Here is a 12,856-nt window from a genome sequence, read left to right on the forward strand (position 1 = left end):
ATACCACCATCCTGGGGCTCATGAGGGTGGGGAGGGTTGGCGAGTCAGGGTACAGGACCCTGGTAAACAACGTTCATGGATATGGAGAGAAGAATGACCTTATCCTCAACACAGACAAGACCAAATAATTAATATTGGACTTTAGGAAGAATCCTCTCCCTCTACAGCCTCTGATTATCAAAGGGACTGAGGTGGAGAGGGCTGACAGCCATAGATTCCTGGGACTGCAGGTTACATCAGACCTGAGCTGGACTCTTAACACCACAGCCACAGTGAAAAAAGCCCAGCAAAGGCTTTATTTCATTAGGCTGAACAGGAAAGCCGGCCTGAACCACCGCCCTCTCACCCAGGCCTATAGAGGACCGATAGAGACCATTTTCACCGCAGGCATCACTGTCTGGTATGGGAACACCACACAGGCAGAGAGGAAGACTTTGCAAAGAGTCATAAAGACTGTGGAGAGGATCATAAGGACAAAATTTCCTTCCATGGACTCTATGTATGCACGTCGTAAAAAAGCAGAGGGAATTATCAGGGATTTATTCCATCCAGCTCACTCACTGCTCAGACAGAAAAACTGTACGTACAATTTGAGACACAGCAGAGCAGACAGCATCATCACTCACAGAATAATGTTTTTCAATAGCTTTTTTCCCGTCATAGTTAGACTGATGGCAAAACAAAATTACTGAACATGTGAAATAATCCCTCACTACTTCACTTCACTTGTCATGCAAATGACGAGTGATTAATGTAAAATATTTTAACTATTCAATATCTGCAATATAATTGTATACATTTTTTTCATCTAGATATTACCACCTTTTTGTATAGTGTTGGTATAATTCATATTATGTATTATATTGTCTTATCGTTTATTTTTTTTTTAAATGTTTACTATGATGACTCCGAAAGAGCTCTGCACAAGAATTCCAATGTGCTTTGACTGTTGGTTTTATGCACAAATGGCAAATATGGAAACCTTACCTTACCTTACCTTATGCTAATGTTAAACATTGATTATTCCAAATTTCTTTTAACAATACATTTTTTGCAGCATGAGACAACAGTTAAAGCTGTGGGATCAAATCCAGCTACTGACACTGCATGACCATGAGCAAGCCACCTCACCTGCCTCTGCTCCAACTACAAAATCAAATGAAGTGTAACCAATTGTATCTCAAATGTTGTAGGTCACTGTGGATAAAGGCATCAGCTAAGTAATAAGTAATGATAATATTTGTTATAATGGACGTATTGAGGTGAGGTAGCTCTACTCATGGTGCCGGAGAGTGACAGGGTGTTACATGTTGGTTACCACATGCAAGTAAGAATTTCAGTGTACTCTGTATATGCAACCCTATAAATCTGTAAAATGGATAATATGTTTAAGCATTATGTCAGGTTGTTTGGTAGTGCAGCAGCTAGTGCTCCATTTTTCAAAGGGCATTTCCTTTTTTCCAATATGGTGATTGTAAATTATTTCTGTATGATTATTTGCCCTGTAATAGACTGGGCAAACATTCATGGTACTGGTACAGACTCAAACTCTCTGTGATCTTATAATAGAATAACATGCAAATATAACATTCTCAACCTCAGGTTAATCCAATAGAGGGTGGTGGTGTGGAGAGAGTCTATACAGTATATGTAGCACTGGGCACAGGGCAGGAACCAGTTATGTATTGGGCACCAGTCCATTGGAGTGCCCACTCACATACACACACAGGGCTTTTATCGAATATCCAGTTGTTTAGCTTACATGCATTTAGGAATGTAAGAGGAAAGCCCAAGTGTCCAGACAGACGTGGCGAGAACAAAATGTTGAATTTATGAGGCACCAGTCCTAACTACTGTGCCACTGTGCTGCATGTATTGGAATCACTAGTTTTGAAAATAATGAATGAATGGTTGTAATGGTGAACAATCAAGCTCAAAATTTAATGTGCAATCTCTTGAATATTATAAAGCCTCAAAAAGATTCATTGGCATATGGAATAGCAGGTCAAGTGGGCACATCATTAAAAGTAAATAAAAGAGAGTATGATATTTTTAGAATATTTTCTTTTCACACATTAAATACTACATGTTTAAAATGAGTTTTACAATGCAACAAAACCTTACAATAAATACAGCTACAGACATAAATGTAGAAAATAGTGATTATGAACAATAAGAAATTTAAAATTAACAGGACAATGCTCATTTAAACTTATGTGGCATGAGTAAAGACTGATTATAAAAAAATGAAAACATCTAGATGATCAATTGACACAATAACATACACCCATACTCACAGTCTAGTATAATAAACATTTGTAATGTTTGCCCAGGTTGACCAGTTCCATTTTCCTATTTTGTTGCTTAGGCATCCTTAAAGAAAGTAACCCTAAGCATGCCTACTTAGGCCTTTATCTCTGCCGCTCATCCGGTCCTATTCCAAGGTCGATCTTTCCTGTAGTTGTTCTTCACCATTATCCCTACCTGACCAAACCTTTACTTTTCACCAAATGACTACTTCTAAACAAATTATGTTGCTTAACTATGTGCTTCTTTTCCTCTCTTTTACTGACACTCTATCCTTCCATTTAATATTGCCATTTCGGTCCTTCTGACTTTGTTTTCCACCTTTAGTAGCCATATTGCAACTCATCATACACCTTGCATAAATTTTTCCTTCCAATACCAGCTAGCCTGTTTCCTTCAGAAGTCAGAATTGAGGTCAGCTTCCATGTAAGCACTGTTGAGCTTACACCTGCAGACTGCTTCTGCACTAAATATATTACTGTACTTAAGAAGCAAAACCTCATTACTTTCCCTAAAACAACTTCACTGTACATAACTAACTTACATTTACCTCGCCATCTGTCTTCCAATTCATTCACTTTTAACAAGTAAACAATGTGATTTACTGCGGTGGGCTGGCACCCTGCCCGGGGGTTTGTTCCTGCCTTGTGCCCTGTGTTGGCTGGGATTGGCTCCAGCAGACCCCCTATGCCCCTGTGTTAGGATATAGTGGGCCGGATGATGACTGACTGACAATGTGATTTAATAAACCCATTTTCAACAATCTACCAAGTAAAAAGATTTCCTCTAAAAACCTTTGCCTTGCAATCGCAATGGCAATAAACTCACTTTTACCTTTCATGTCTCCTAGTCTTTTAAATTCGACATTCACCTTTATCTGTCCTGCTTTCATCTTCAGATCTTACAATTCCATACTAACTTTCCATGTTGGTGTTTTCTTTTTCAAATCCATTGCATTATTCTTGAAACTTCCATGCTTCTCTCTAACGTATCTCTTTAGTCATCAATACCTCCATTACAAATAGCAAAGTACTCAGAAGAAATCTTTATTGAAGCCTCATTTTCACCTCTAAACTTTCATTCTTCCCATATGCTGCCCTCACCACTATCTGTGCATTTTCATACATCAATATCAATGCAGAAACCAGCTATCCACACCTAGCTTTCTCAATGCACATCTCATTACTTCTATTGGCACCCTACAGTGCTTCTTTTCCAGAGTTTCCTTTTACTTTTCCATAATGTTTTTTCTACATTTTTTCCTCAGCATGAAATCAAATTATATTCTGAATTTTGGTTTATTTCTAGCACTGTCTCAATCAATTTCAAAGATTAATTCAACTCACTTGTTTGCTTGACAAGAAAACTAACTTGAATATAAATATACTTGTCTGTTCTTTTCCAATCTGTTGGAACTATCCATTACCCCAAAATCATTTTACAAAAAACTGCACTCAGTTTAAAGCCTATAACATTTCCAAAAAGATTTGAGTTGGATTGAGTGCTCACTTTTGCCACTTACTCCATATGCCTCTAAACCCTGACTCTGTCTTGCTACCAATAAATATCTTGGCAAGTTTAATTCTTGCATTCTCCTCATTCAGTTTCCAGACCCTCGAACTCGGCACATATCTCCCCTTTCAATTTTAATGAGGCTTTTTCTCTGATGGTGTGATCTCTTCCAACACTGTAATACAGGTCTTTGTCTAGGAGGCCCCTTCTCCATTAAGCACCTTCACATTTTTTATTCTGCCACTTCTTTTCCTTGACAAGTAATTTGTCATGCTCTATTCACTACCACATTAAAATGCAATTAATTTTCATTTCCAATTTAGTTCAATTAAATTGGTTCTTCTTAAGAAAACTTTCACTTATGAACCCAGAATGCTATCCAGTAATAACAAATATGGCATAAAAAAGAAATGTAACATAAATTCAAATGATATAAATTAAGACATAAGCAAAGTAAACTCACAAAATAATAAAAAAAATATACATTCTGTGCATTGTTAAGGAAAGTATGGTTATGTTGGAAATGGCAGTGCATCTCATATCCTGTACGGGATGCCAGTAGGCATATTACCTGGTTATTACCCCACGCAGAACATCGACTGGTACATTTCAAGGACAGGTTTACCTTATAATAGTTGACTGTCAAGAACATGTTTTAATAAAAAAAACACTTCTCCCAGATAATAAGTAGCATACACAATTAAAGAATGATGTACTGTAGACTCTTGTAGGGATGCCAGGGAAATGTAGTTCAAATGGGCAGTTCTGTTAGCATAGAAACTAGAGCTGCTTGGGGGAGCTCTAACAAGACAGCCTCTGTACTTTGATAACCTTCATTCTGACCCAGAAGTGCATCGTGGTTATGTTAGCATGACATCAGAAGAACTCCCAGTTCAATCTTAATAGCTACTCTGGAGTCGAAAAAGGAGTGATAAGAATGGCTCAACTAGCCGAGAAGACCAGTATGAGTGAGGGCAAAAGGGTTAGAAAGTGGGACTAAGTTTCAATGTTAGTTTAATTATATTGGATGGTAATCTAGTCATGGTACAGGTACCCAAGAGGGTTTATACTTTTGTGTAGTAAGACCATCAAAGGCATATTGTTTGTTATTTTATTGTATTTTCAAAGGATACTGTCTCCTCCTGTTATGCTATTTTATTAGGAGACTTTGTTTCTTTACATGTTCTAGAACTTAGTGGTAGAACTTGGTTGATTCTCTACACTGTGGTGAGCTGGGCCGGTCACATCACTAGGGCAGGTTTAGTTATGGGATGGATTCTTGATTTGCTGTAAGTAGTAGCAGAGGAGAGAATAAAGACAAAACTGATGGCCATTATGAACAAACGTACACATCCTGTTCAGGACACGCTGGCACTGAGTATCTTTATTCAAAGAATTATTCAGCAGAAGAGTATGAAAAAATGCTACTGGGGCTCAGAGATACCAAAGACAATATGTCCTAATTATCTCTCACGGTTACTGCTTTTTTATCATTAGTCAAGTGAGAAGTTTTGTCATTTTGTCATTCTTGCATGTGTTTGAGGAGGGTGGTTGTTGTTTGTTATAATATTTCTGTATTTGTTTAAGCTTCTGTAAAAGCTAAATTTCCACTTGGAACAAATAAAATCTATCTATCTATCTATCTATCTATCTATCTATCTATCTATCTATCTATCTATCTATCTATCTATCTATCTATCTATCTATCAAGATAGCATCTTTATTTTAATAACCATCAGATTAACCCAGATGTGCACCACAATTATGTCAGTATAACATTAGAACAAGATGAGTCCTTAATATGTTAGTTACATAACATATTATCTACCTATTTAAGATGGCAGCACACATCTTTTGTTATCTTAGTGTTCTAATAGGACTGCTGAGAGGTGACGATGATTTGTTTTTGTTACACAATGAAGTCTTATTTGGAAATTTAATTGATAATGGGAAAAGGTAGGAACCAAAGGGAAATGCAAAATCATTATTAGCAGACAGAGGGGTGTTCATAAAGCAATATATAAAAGAAATTGAGGTATCAAAACTAATACATGAGGCAAATTCAAAGATGGAAAGAAAGGTGGTCCTAAAATAGTATGTGTTTCGTTCCCCGGGCTGCTCTAATTAAACAAATGATTTTTGGTAATATTTAATTTAACACTAGGACTGTGGTGGGCTGGCGCCCTGTCCAGGGTTTGTTACCTACCTTGTGCCCTGTGTTGGCTGGGATTGGCTCCAGCAGACCCCCGTGACCCTGTAGTTAGGATATAGTGGGTTGAATAATGGATGGATAATTGCACACTTTGTATCCGAGAGAACTTTGAACAGGAAGAATGCTATCGAGGCTGCCTCCAACCTACCACAAATGCCTACCCTTACAGGTCTCTAGGAATTCTAGTCCAAAAGAAAAGCAAAGTTGTCATCTTATTGTTCCAGAGAATGATGAACGCTCCCAAGTGTTGCTGAAACGTAAGCATTTTATTTAATTTTTGTGATCTATTGCTGTATATATTGCCACCCTGAAGAACTGTTCATTCACACTTTCTTTTTTCTTTTCAGTTATAATGTTCTCGAAAACTATCTGAATTTACCATGACAAATAAAAATTAAAAAAGGTGCAAAAGATAACTGTTTATTCAAGAATATCGCTGTAAGAAAATGGAATTAAAACTAATGCACATGGTGGAGTCAATGTAATTGCAGCTTAATCCCAAAAACTAATAACTTGCACCTTCTTAAAAGTAAATAAGCTTGTCACTGTAATAATGTAGTTCATCACAAACTGTTTGGTACAAATGTCAGGATGCTTGTGCATGTAATGATTTACAGGCTATGGCAATGGGGGCATCTTCAAAAATCAGATAAAGCAATTCTGTGTAGGCTGCTTAAAAACTAAATTTATCTAATACTCCACATATGAATTATTTAATATGAAATATTTCAGCTATTTGCATCTACGATAACAAGGATCTGGATAGCGTGTAAAAATGTACACATTGAATAGGGCACTGCACCTTATTCAGGAACATGTATATTCAAACTGTATTAATACTTGTCTTAGAAAGATGCTTGAAATCTTTTGTATATTGCATCAAGTACTTTGTATTCCCATTAACAGAGAGAAAGTCAATGAGAAGAGTTCAAAGCCTGAAGAAGATATTTATTTTTCAGAGCAGAACTCTGACAAATGAACTGAAACTGAAAATATGTCACAAAGTTCTAAACAGGTTTTTTTTGCTCCGCCACAACTTTTAACTGTAACAGCAGCCAAGAAAACAAAAATTTAAATTAGCCTGTAATTGTACTTAATTATATGATTCAAATTTTGCTTTCTCCACATAGACACATAGCGGGCATAAAAGTAGTATACAGTAAAAGCAAACATATTTTTTAAAAGGTTACAAAAGAACGTCTTGTTTGACAGTGTAAGTAGTATGGTAAAAAAAAAATGAGTAAAAGATTTTAGTGAGCACCTGAAATAAGAGAACCTTTCTAACATAACACAGAGAACAATATTTTTATTTTGAATGATGAGTGTTATACTCATAAATTAGCTTTACTGTATTATTTAATAGAGTACAGTTTGGTTTGTTCACGTGTTTGCTTTGCAAACAAGATTTCTACATGCACAATTCAGTCACGTAACATGCAAGTCTTGCTGTTCACTGACATACTGCTGTACGTGATTAATTTACAGCAGAATTGTTTAATTCACTATGCCCCTAATTTGTTGTTCATTCCAAATTGTAGAAAGCAGGTTTAGAAATTATGTGAATTTGGCATGTTGTTTTCCCCACGATAGCTAATATAATAGGATCATCGCCTTTTTGCCATCTATAGAGTGCATGATGTTTATATTGTATATTGTGTGATTAGGGTTCTGTTAATGTTAGAGGACAATATTACCCATGAAAATGCTGCATCTACTGCAACGACTACATATTAATATGATTTTTTTTTTTTAATATTGATATTGTAACATACGTATTATTACCCTGGAAGGATGGCAGGGTAGCATAGTGGTCACCACCGCTGCTTAATGGTTTCAGTGTTTCTGTCTTACACAGTTTGTTTGAAATAAATTTTTGAAATTTCTTTCATTTTGAATCGCCCTGTACAGGTCCTACAAGTACTACTTGTACTATTCAGCGGGAAAGTTTTGTTTGACTGTCTTCAGACAACCTTCAGTCCTTTATTTTCACATGTACAGAGATCAGTGGAATTCTTACTTGCACATAAACCAGCATGCCACATGTCACCACTCTCTGGCATCATGACAAACAAGAATGTAATAGAATACAGATCTGTTCTAATTAATATAAAACACATTTCAGTTTACTTGTTACACCCAATTTCATAGCATTTGTTTATTGATGCCCCTTGTTCATGAAACCTGATTTATCTGGTACAGTTTTATTTACCTTTTTAAAGTTTATTTATAAGTTAATTAATTTTTTAAGATAATAAATAAGTAAAAATCTAGAATCTCTAGAGTGTAGCCAAGGTCTAAGTCATGAATGAACAGATTAAAATTTGAAATTAATTTATTTTCACAACTTCATTGAAGACAGTTTACAAAGGTAATGATCTCTGGCATGGACCATGGAAATGTTCTACAGTAGGTGGTACTGGTGGTTATGATGTCTCCCAGAGATTGCATGTAGTAGTATTCAGTAATATTATTAAGATGATTCAAAGATAGTTTATTCAAAGCTCATTGAAAATTGCTACACATTATGATGCCATATGGGCATCAAACTCTAAAACTTGATCTAAAAATGGATCTAAATAAATGTTTAGCAATAAGAAACAGTCAAGGTTACCGCTTGGTTATCACTTTTACTCTCTTAAGCTTGGTGTCGTCAGTCAATCTCTCTCTTCTTTTTGCGTTCTCTTCTGAAAAAAAGTGACTTGATATGCATTACTGAAAAAATATACTTCATTCTGTTTTGTTTTGACTTGGCCATTTTGCATTTGTTGCATTTAGTTTTATTTTTTTTTTTCATTTCATTAGTAGCTTTCTTGTAATGCATGCATACAAAACATACCACAAAATGAGCTTAACATTAAGTATTGGTTGGTACTGCAAACTTGCAATGCAGTTATATATGCAATGGTTCTGGCTTTTTTAAAATATAAGGCATTGCTTTAATAAAAAAATAATGCCCTCAATTTATTTCAGAGTTATTATCTCATGTACACAGTTCAATGACATTCCTATTAGCCTGCAAGACCAACAAGCACAGTCTATGTACTATCTTTGAACTATCTATGTACGATGGCCGAATCTATCTCGGTTATGAAAAATATCTCTTCTCACTTTCTGAAACAGCTTTTCCTAGTGAGAGTCGCAGTGTATGTAAAATATAACATTACAAAATATAATAGGTAGTGATGAGCAGAAGAGCCAAGTTTACCATTGTACACAATTTTGCAAAAGTAACACTAAAGTTTGTTTCTCATGCTATTTTGCAATTGCAAAACTCACCAGAAGAGTTGCTGCAGTTCAGAGAGAGAACGTAACTGTGTTAGGAAGTAGTTGCTAAAAACTCTCCTTGTGGTCTTCCAATTCAAACTTCATGTGTAGTAGGATGATGCACCAGAATGGAACTGGTCATGTAGAATCACCGATTCTTTTTGCAAAGTGAAACAAATAAAATTTTGCTTGAATTGCTGGCTTATTACTAATATTAAGATAAAGTAACCTGAGGCCTGGGTGATCCCAATAATTCCATGGCCCATGGTCTCTAGAGCAAATGTTGCACAAGGACAAATAAAAAATGTAGTTAAAGTAAAAAACAAATAATAGTGATATGTATAAGCATAATAATAAACTAGCAATCACTTTACCGTTATAGTGTCCTACATAGTGATCAAGTCAAGTCAAGTTGAGGAGCATGCACTGGTACAGTGCGTTGTCACACCCACTACACAATGAAACAACTTGGGATCCTCGTTGGCAACCCCCCAGGCAGACAAGTGGTCCAGTCCCAACCTCCGGAAATGACCCTCTATCTGCCGCATCCAGATGTTACATGGGTGACCCCCTTGGCCTGGTCCAGCCACTCGGGTCCCCAACAATGAGGATCTTACCAGCTGGATCACCCTCGGGAAAACGAGACACATGACTGTAGTGCCATAACTGACACTCCCTCACAAGGCAGGTAATGTGCCTCATTCGGGACTCTATGAGCAACTGCTCATTCGACATAAAGTCAAACCATCTGTACCCAAGGATTTTCCAGAGAGACACAGCACCAAAGGAGTCCACTCTTCGTCTCAGGTCACTGGATAGTGCTCATGTCTTGCACCCGTATAGCAAGATAGGAAGCACCAGGACTCTAAAGACTTGGACCTTCGTCCTTTTGCATAGATATTGGGAGTGCCACACACCCCTTTCCAGCGACCTCACGAACCCTTATGCTCTCCCAATCCATCTACTGACTTCATAGGAAGAGTCACCAGAGACTTGAATGTCACTGCCAAGGTAAGTAAACCTCTCGACAAGGTCAACTCTGTCTCCGCAAACAGACACACTGCTGATGGCTGTGCCCAAGAAGTCATTAAAGGCCTGGATCTTGGTTTTTATCCAGGACACTCGCAAGCCCAGACACTCAGACTCCTCGCTCAGTCTGTCGAGCACCCCGATCAGAGCCTCCATTGACTCCATAGTGATGATCTAACTTAATTCTCCCCTTTTCAAAAAACTGGAGAAAACAGCTCTTAGTGCAGACTGGAGAATAGTTCTGTGTTAAATATAACACTCAAATATAGCTAAACTTCAAGCCTTCAATGGACTAGAGTTCACCTAGGGTTGGTTCTTCCAATATAGTCTGTTTATACCCCATGACCTGATTCTGACAAACCTGTTTAGGTGTGCTGGATATCACATTTTTCCACCCCAAAACCTATTTTATATTGATTGACCATCATAACTTGCAGTAATGATGATCTTAACTTTTACAACAATTCAATTTAAAATGTTTTTATGAGTTGTGAACAAACATGCTACCTAGTTAACTTCAGTGGAAAATCCATAAACACCAATGGTAGGTCAAAACTGATTGAAAAGATGTGGCAAGGTAAATATATTTTAGAAGCTGTATTGATTAGGGGATGTTTACCTTTTTTACTGTTTTTAATTGGGGGAAATGTAGACAAAGTCACAAAGTTTCATCCTGAACAGAATTTATGATGCTTTTACTGATTTCCAACCCAGAACATGGTAACATTTAATCCAAATACATTTTTTAAAGGTTAAGCAGGCTTTATAAAATAATGTTACTGCTAAAGTACTCCAAATTGAGAACTGGCAGTATTGGATTTCTGTTTGTAGAACTTCCACAGAGATCATTTATTCACAATTTCCTGTCAATGAAATAAAACAGCCATCACAGCCTTTGAAATGTGCTACAAAGGTTATACTTTCCTGGTCCATGTGACTTGACACAGAGACAGTGTAATCCAGGGATGCATGGATATGATCATTATATTAGAACATGTACTTGTATTGTTGAATGCCTGAGGGAATTTTGAGTGGCCACAACTGTGGCTTTGTCTGACTTAGTCTGTGAAAACTGATCATTAACAAGCAGATGTTTATTTTTTCTAGGAATACAGTTAGCTGGAGATTTTTTCCCTTTATCAGCTATAGGTATCTCTTTAATAACAATGATGGACTTATATTGTCATAATTTAATATTAATCAGATTGAAATTTGTTTTGATTTAATGTGTGTTCAACCTTATGTGTGGCTTGAAAGCCAGAAGTCTACGTGACCATCATCATCAGGTCCTTCCATGAAAACCCTAAATACAAAGAGGACTGTTTGACTTATGTTAGGTAGATTGCCCAGAGGGGACTGGGCGGTCTCGTGGTCTGGAACCCCTACAGATTTTATTTTTTCTCCAGCTTTTGCAGTTTTTTTGTTTTTCTGTCCACCCTGGCCTTCGGACCTTACTTATTCTATGTTAATTAATGTTGACTTATGTTTATTTTTATTGTGTCTTCTATTTTTCTATTCATTTTGTAACGCACTTTGAGCTACATTTTAATGGTATGAATATGTGCTATATAAATAAATGTTGATTGATTGATTGATTGATTGATTAATGTTGTAAAAGAATGAGTCGCAAAACACTGGAAAGGTTTCGGGCAGCCACCCATATATTGTCCCTGGCTGCAAAAGGTTTAAAGAGAACAAGTTGTTGTTATCAGGTTGAGTTCCAGGACTGAAGTGATGAGGTTTTGGAAAATGGTGGTTTTATATGCAGTGAACCAGAAGTGATGTCATCTGCCCAGAACCGGAAGTGACGTGAGTCTGTGCGTCAGAACTGGAAGTGACATTTGTCTGGGCGCTGGAACCAGAAGTGATGTTAAATCAGGCAGGTTTTCTCACATTTGGCCTGTAATGATAACAGAAGTAGGTTTGAGCACCCCACCACCCCCTGGCCTGGCAGGTAATTACCTCCACTTGGTCCACTCAGCTCGCTCCCAGTCACACGTGTGTGACAATATATACTGTATTAATGATTCATGGTGTTATTATGTTGTCATTGCATTATTGCTGCATGTGTGTGAAACTGCTCTGACCCTATACTTAATGAAAAACACTGCACAGAAATCAATTGATTGAACTGAATTGAAGGGAATATGGAATTTTAAGACAGACATTATGTTTTTCCTTTGGTGAACCATCTCCAAACTAAGTTTGCCCGATAAACTCCGTGCAACAGCTTATAGACATTAGAAACATGAAGCCTGATACCTACTGAGTTAAGGCTATGTCTCATTATGTGACGTTTCCAGTGATTTTTAGTCATACTCTTCCTTTACATAACCTCAATAAGTTGAGGCAGTCAGCAGCATCCTCCCGTGAATCCGATCACCTAGTGTGACATACCCCGCGATTCACTCCAACTAGTCTGCAACTCACTCTGATAAAATCAAACAGGTTTAAATTTTATCCAAGCCACAAAGTATAAGAAACACACATGTTTTGAACCATGCAAACAAAATAAAAGCTTGTCTTTCTGAT

The 12,856-nt window shown here is 36.9% G+C and overlaps 1 protein-coding gene across 1 annotated transcript in view; it reads right to left on the reverse strand.

The window, feature by feature from the left end:
• Positions 1-236: 236 nt before the first annotated feature.
• Positions 237-12,856, reverse strand: part of LOC120515492 (voltage-dependent anion-selective channel protein 2-like) — a 58,656-nt gene continuing 46,036 nt past the window's right edge. The window contains exon 2 of the mRNA XM_039736553.1: positions 237-397. Coding sequence (XP_039592487.1) covers positions 237-397 — 161 coding nt within the window. The remainder of the gene's footprint in view (positions 398-12,856) is intronic.

The sequence above is a fragment of the Polypterus senegalus genome, chromosome 15, assembly GCF_016835505.1.
Source record: "Polypterus senegalus isolate Bchr_013 chromosome 15, ASM1683550v1, whole genome shotgun sequence".
Lineage (NCBI taxonomy): Eukaryota > Metazoa > Chordata > Cladistia > Polypteriformes > Polypteridae > Polypterus > Polypterus senegalus.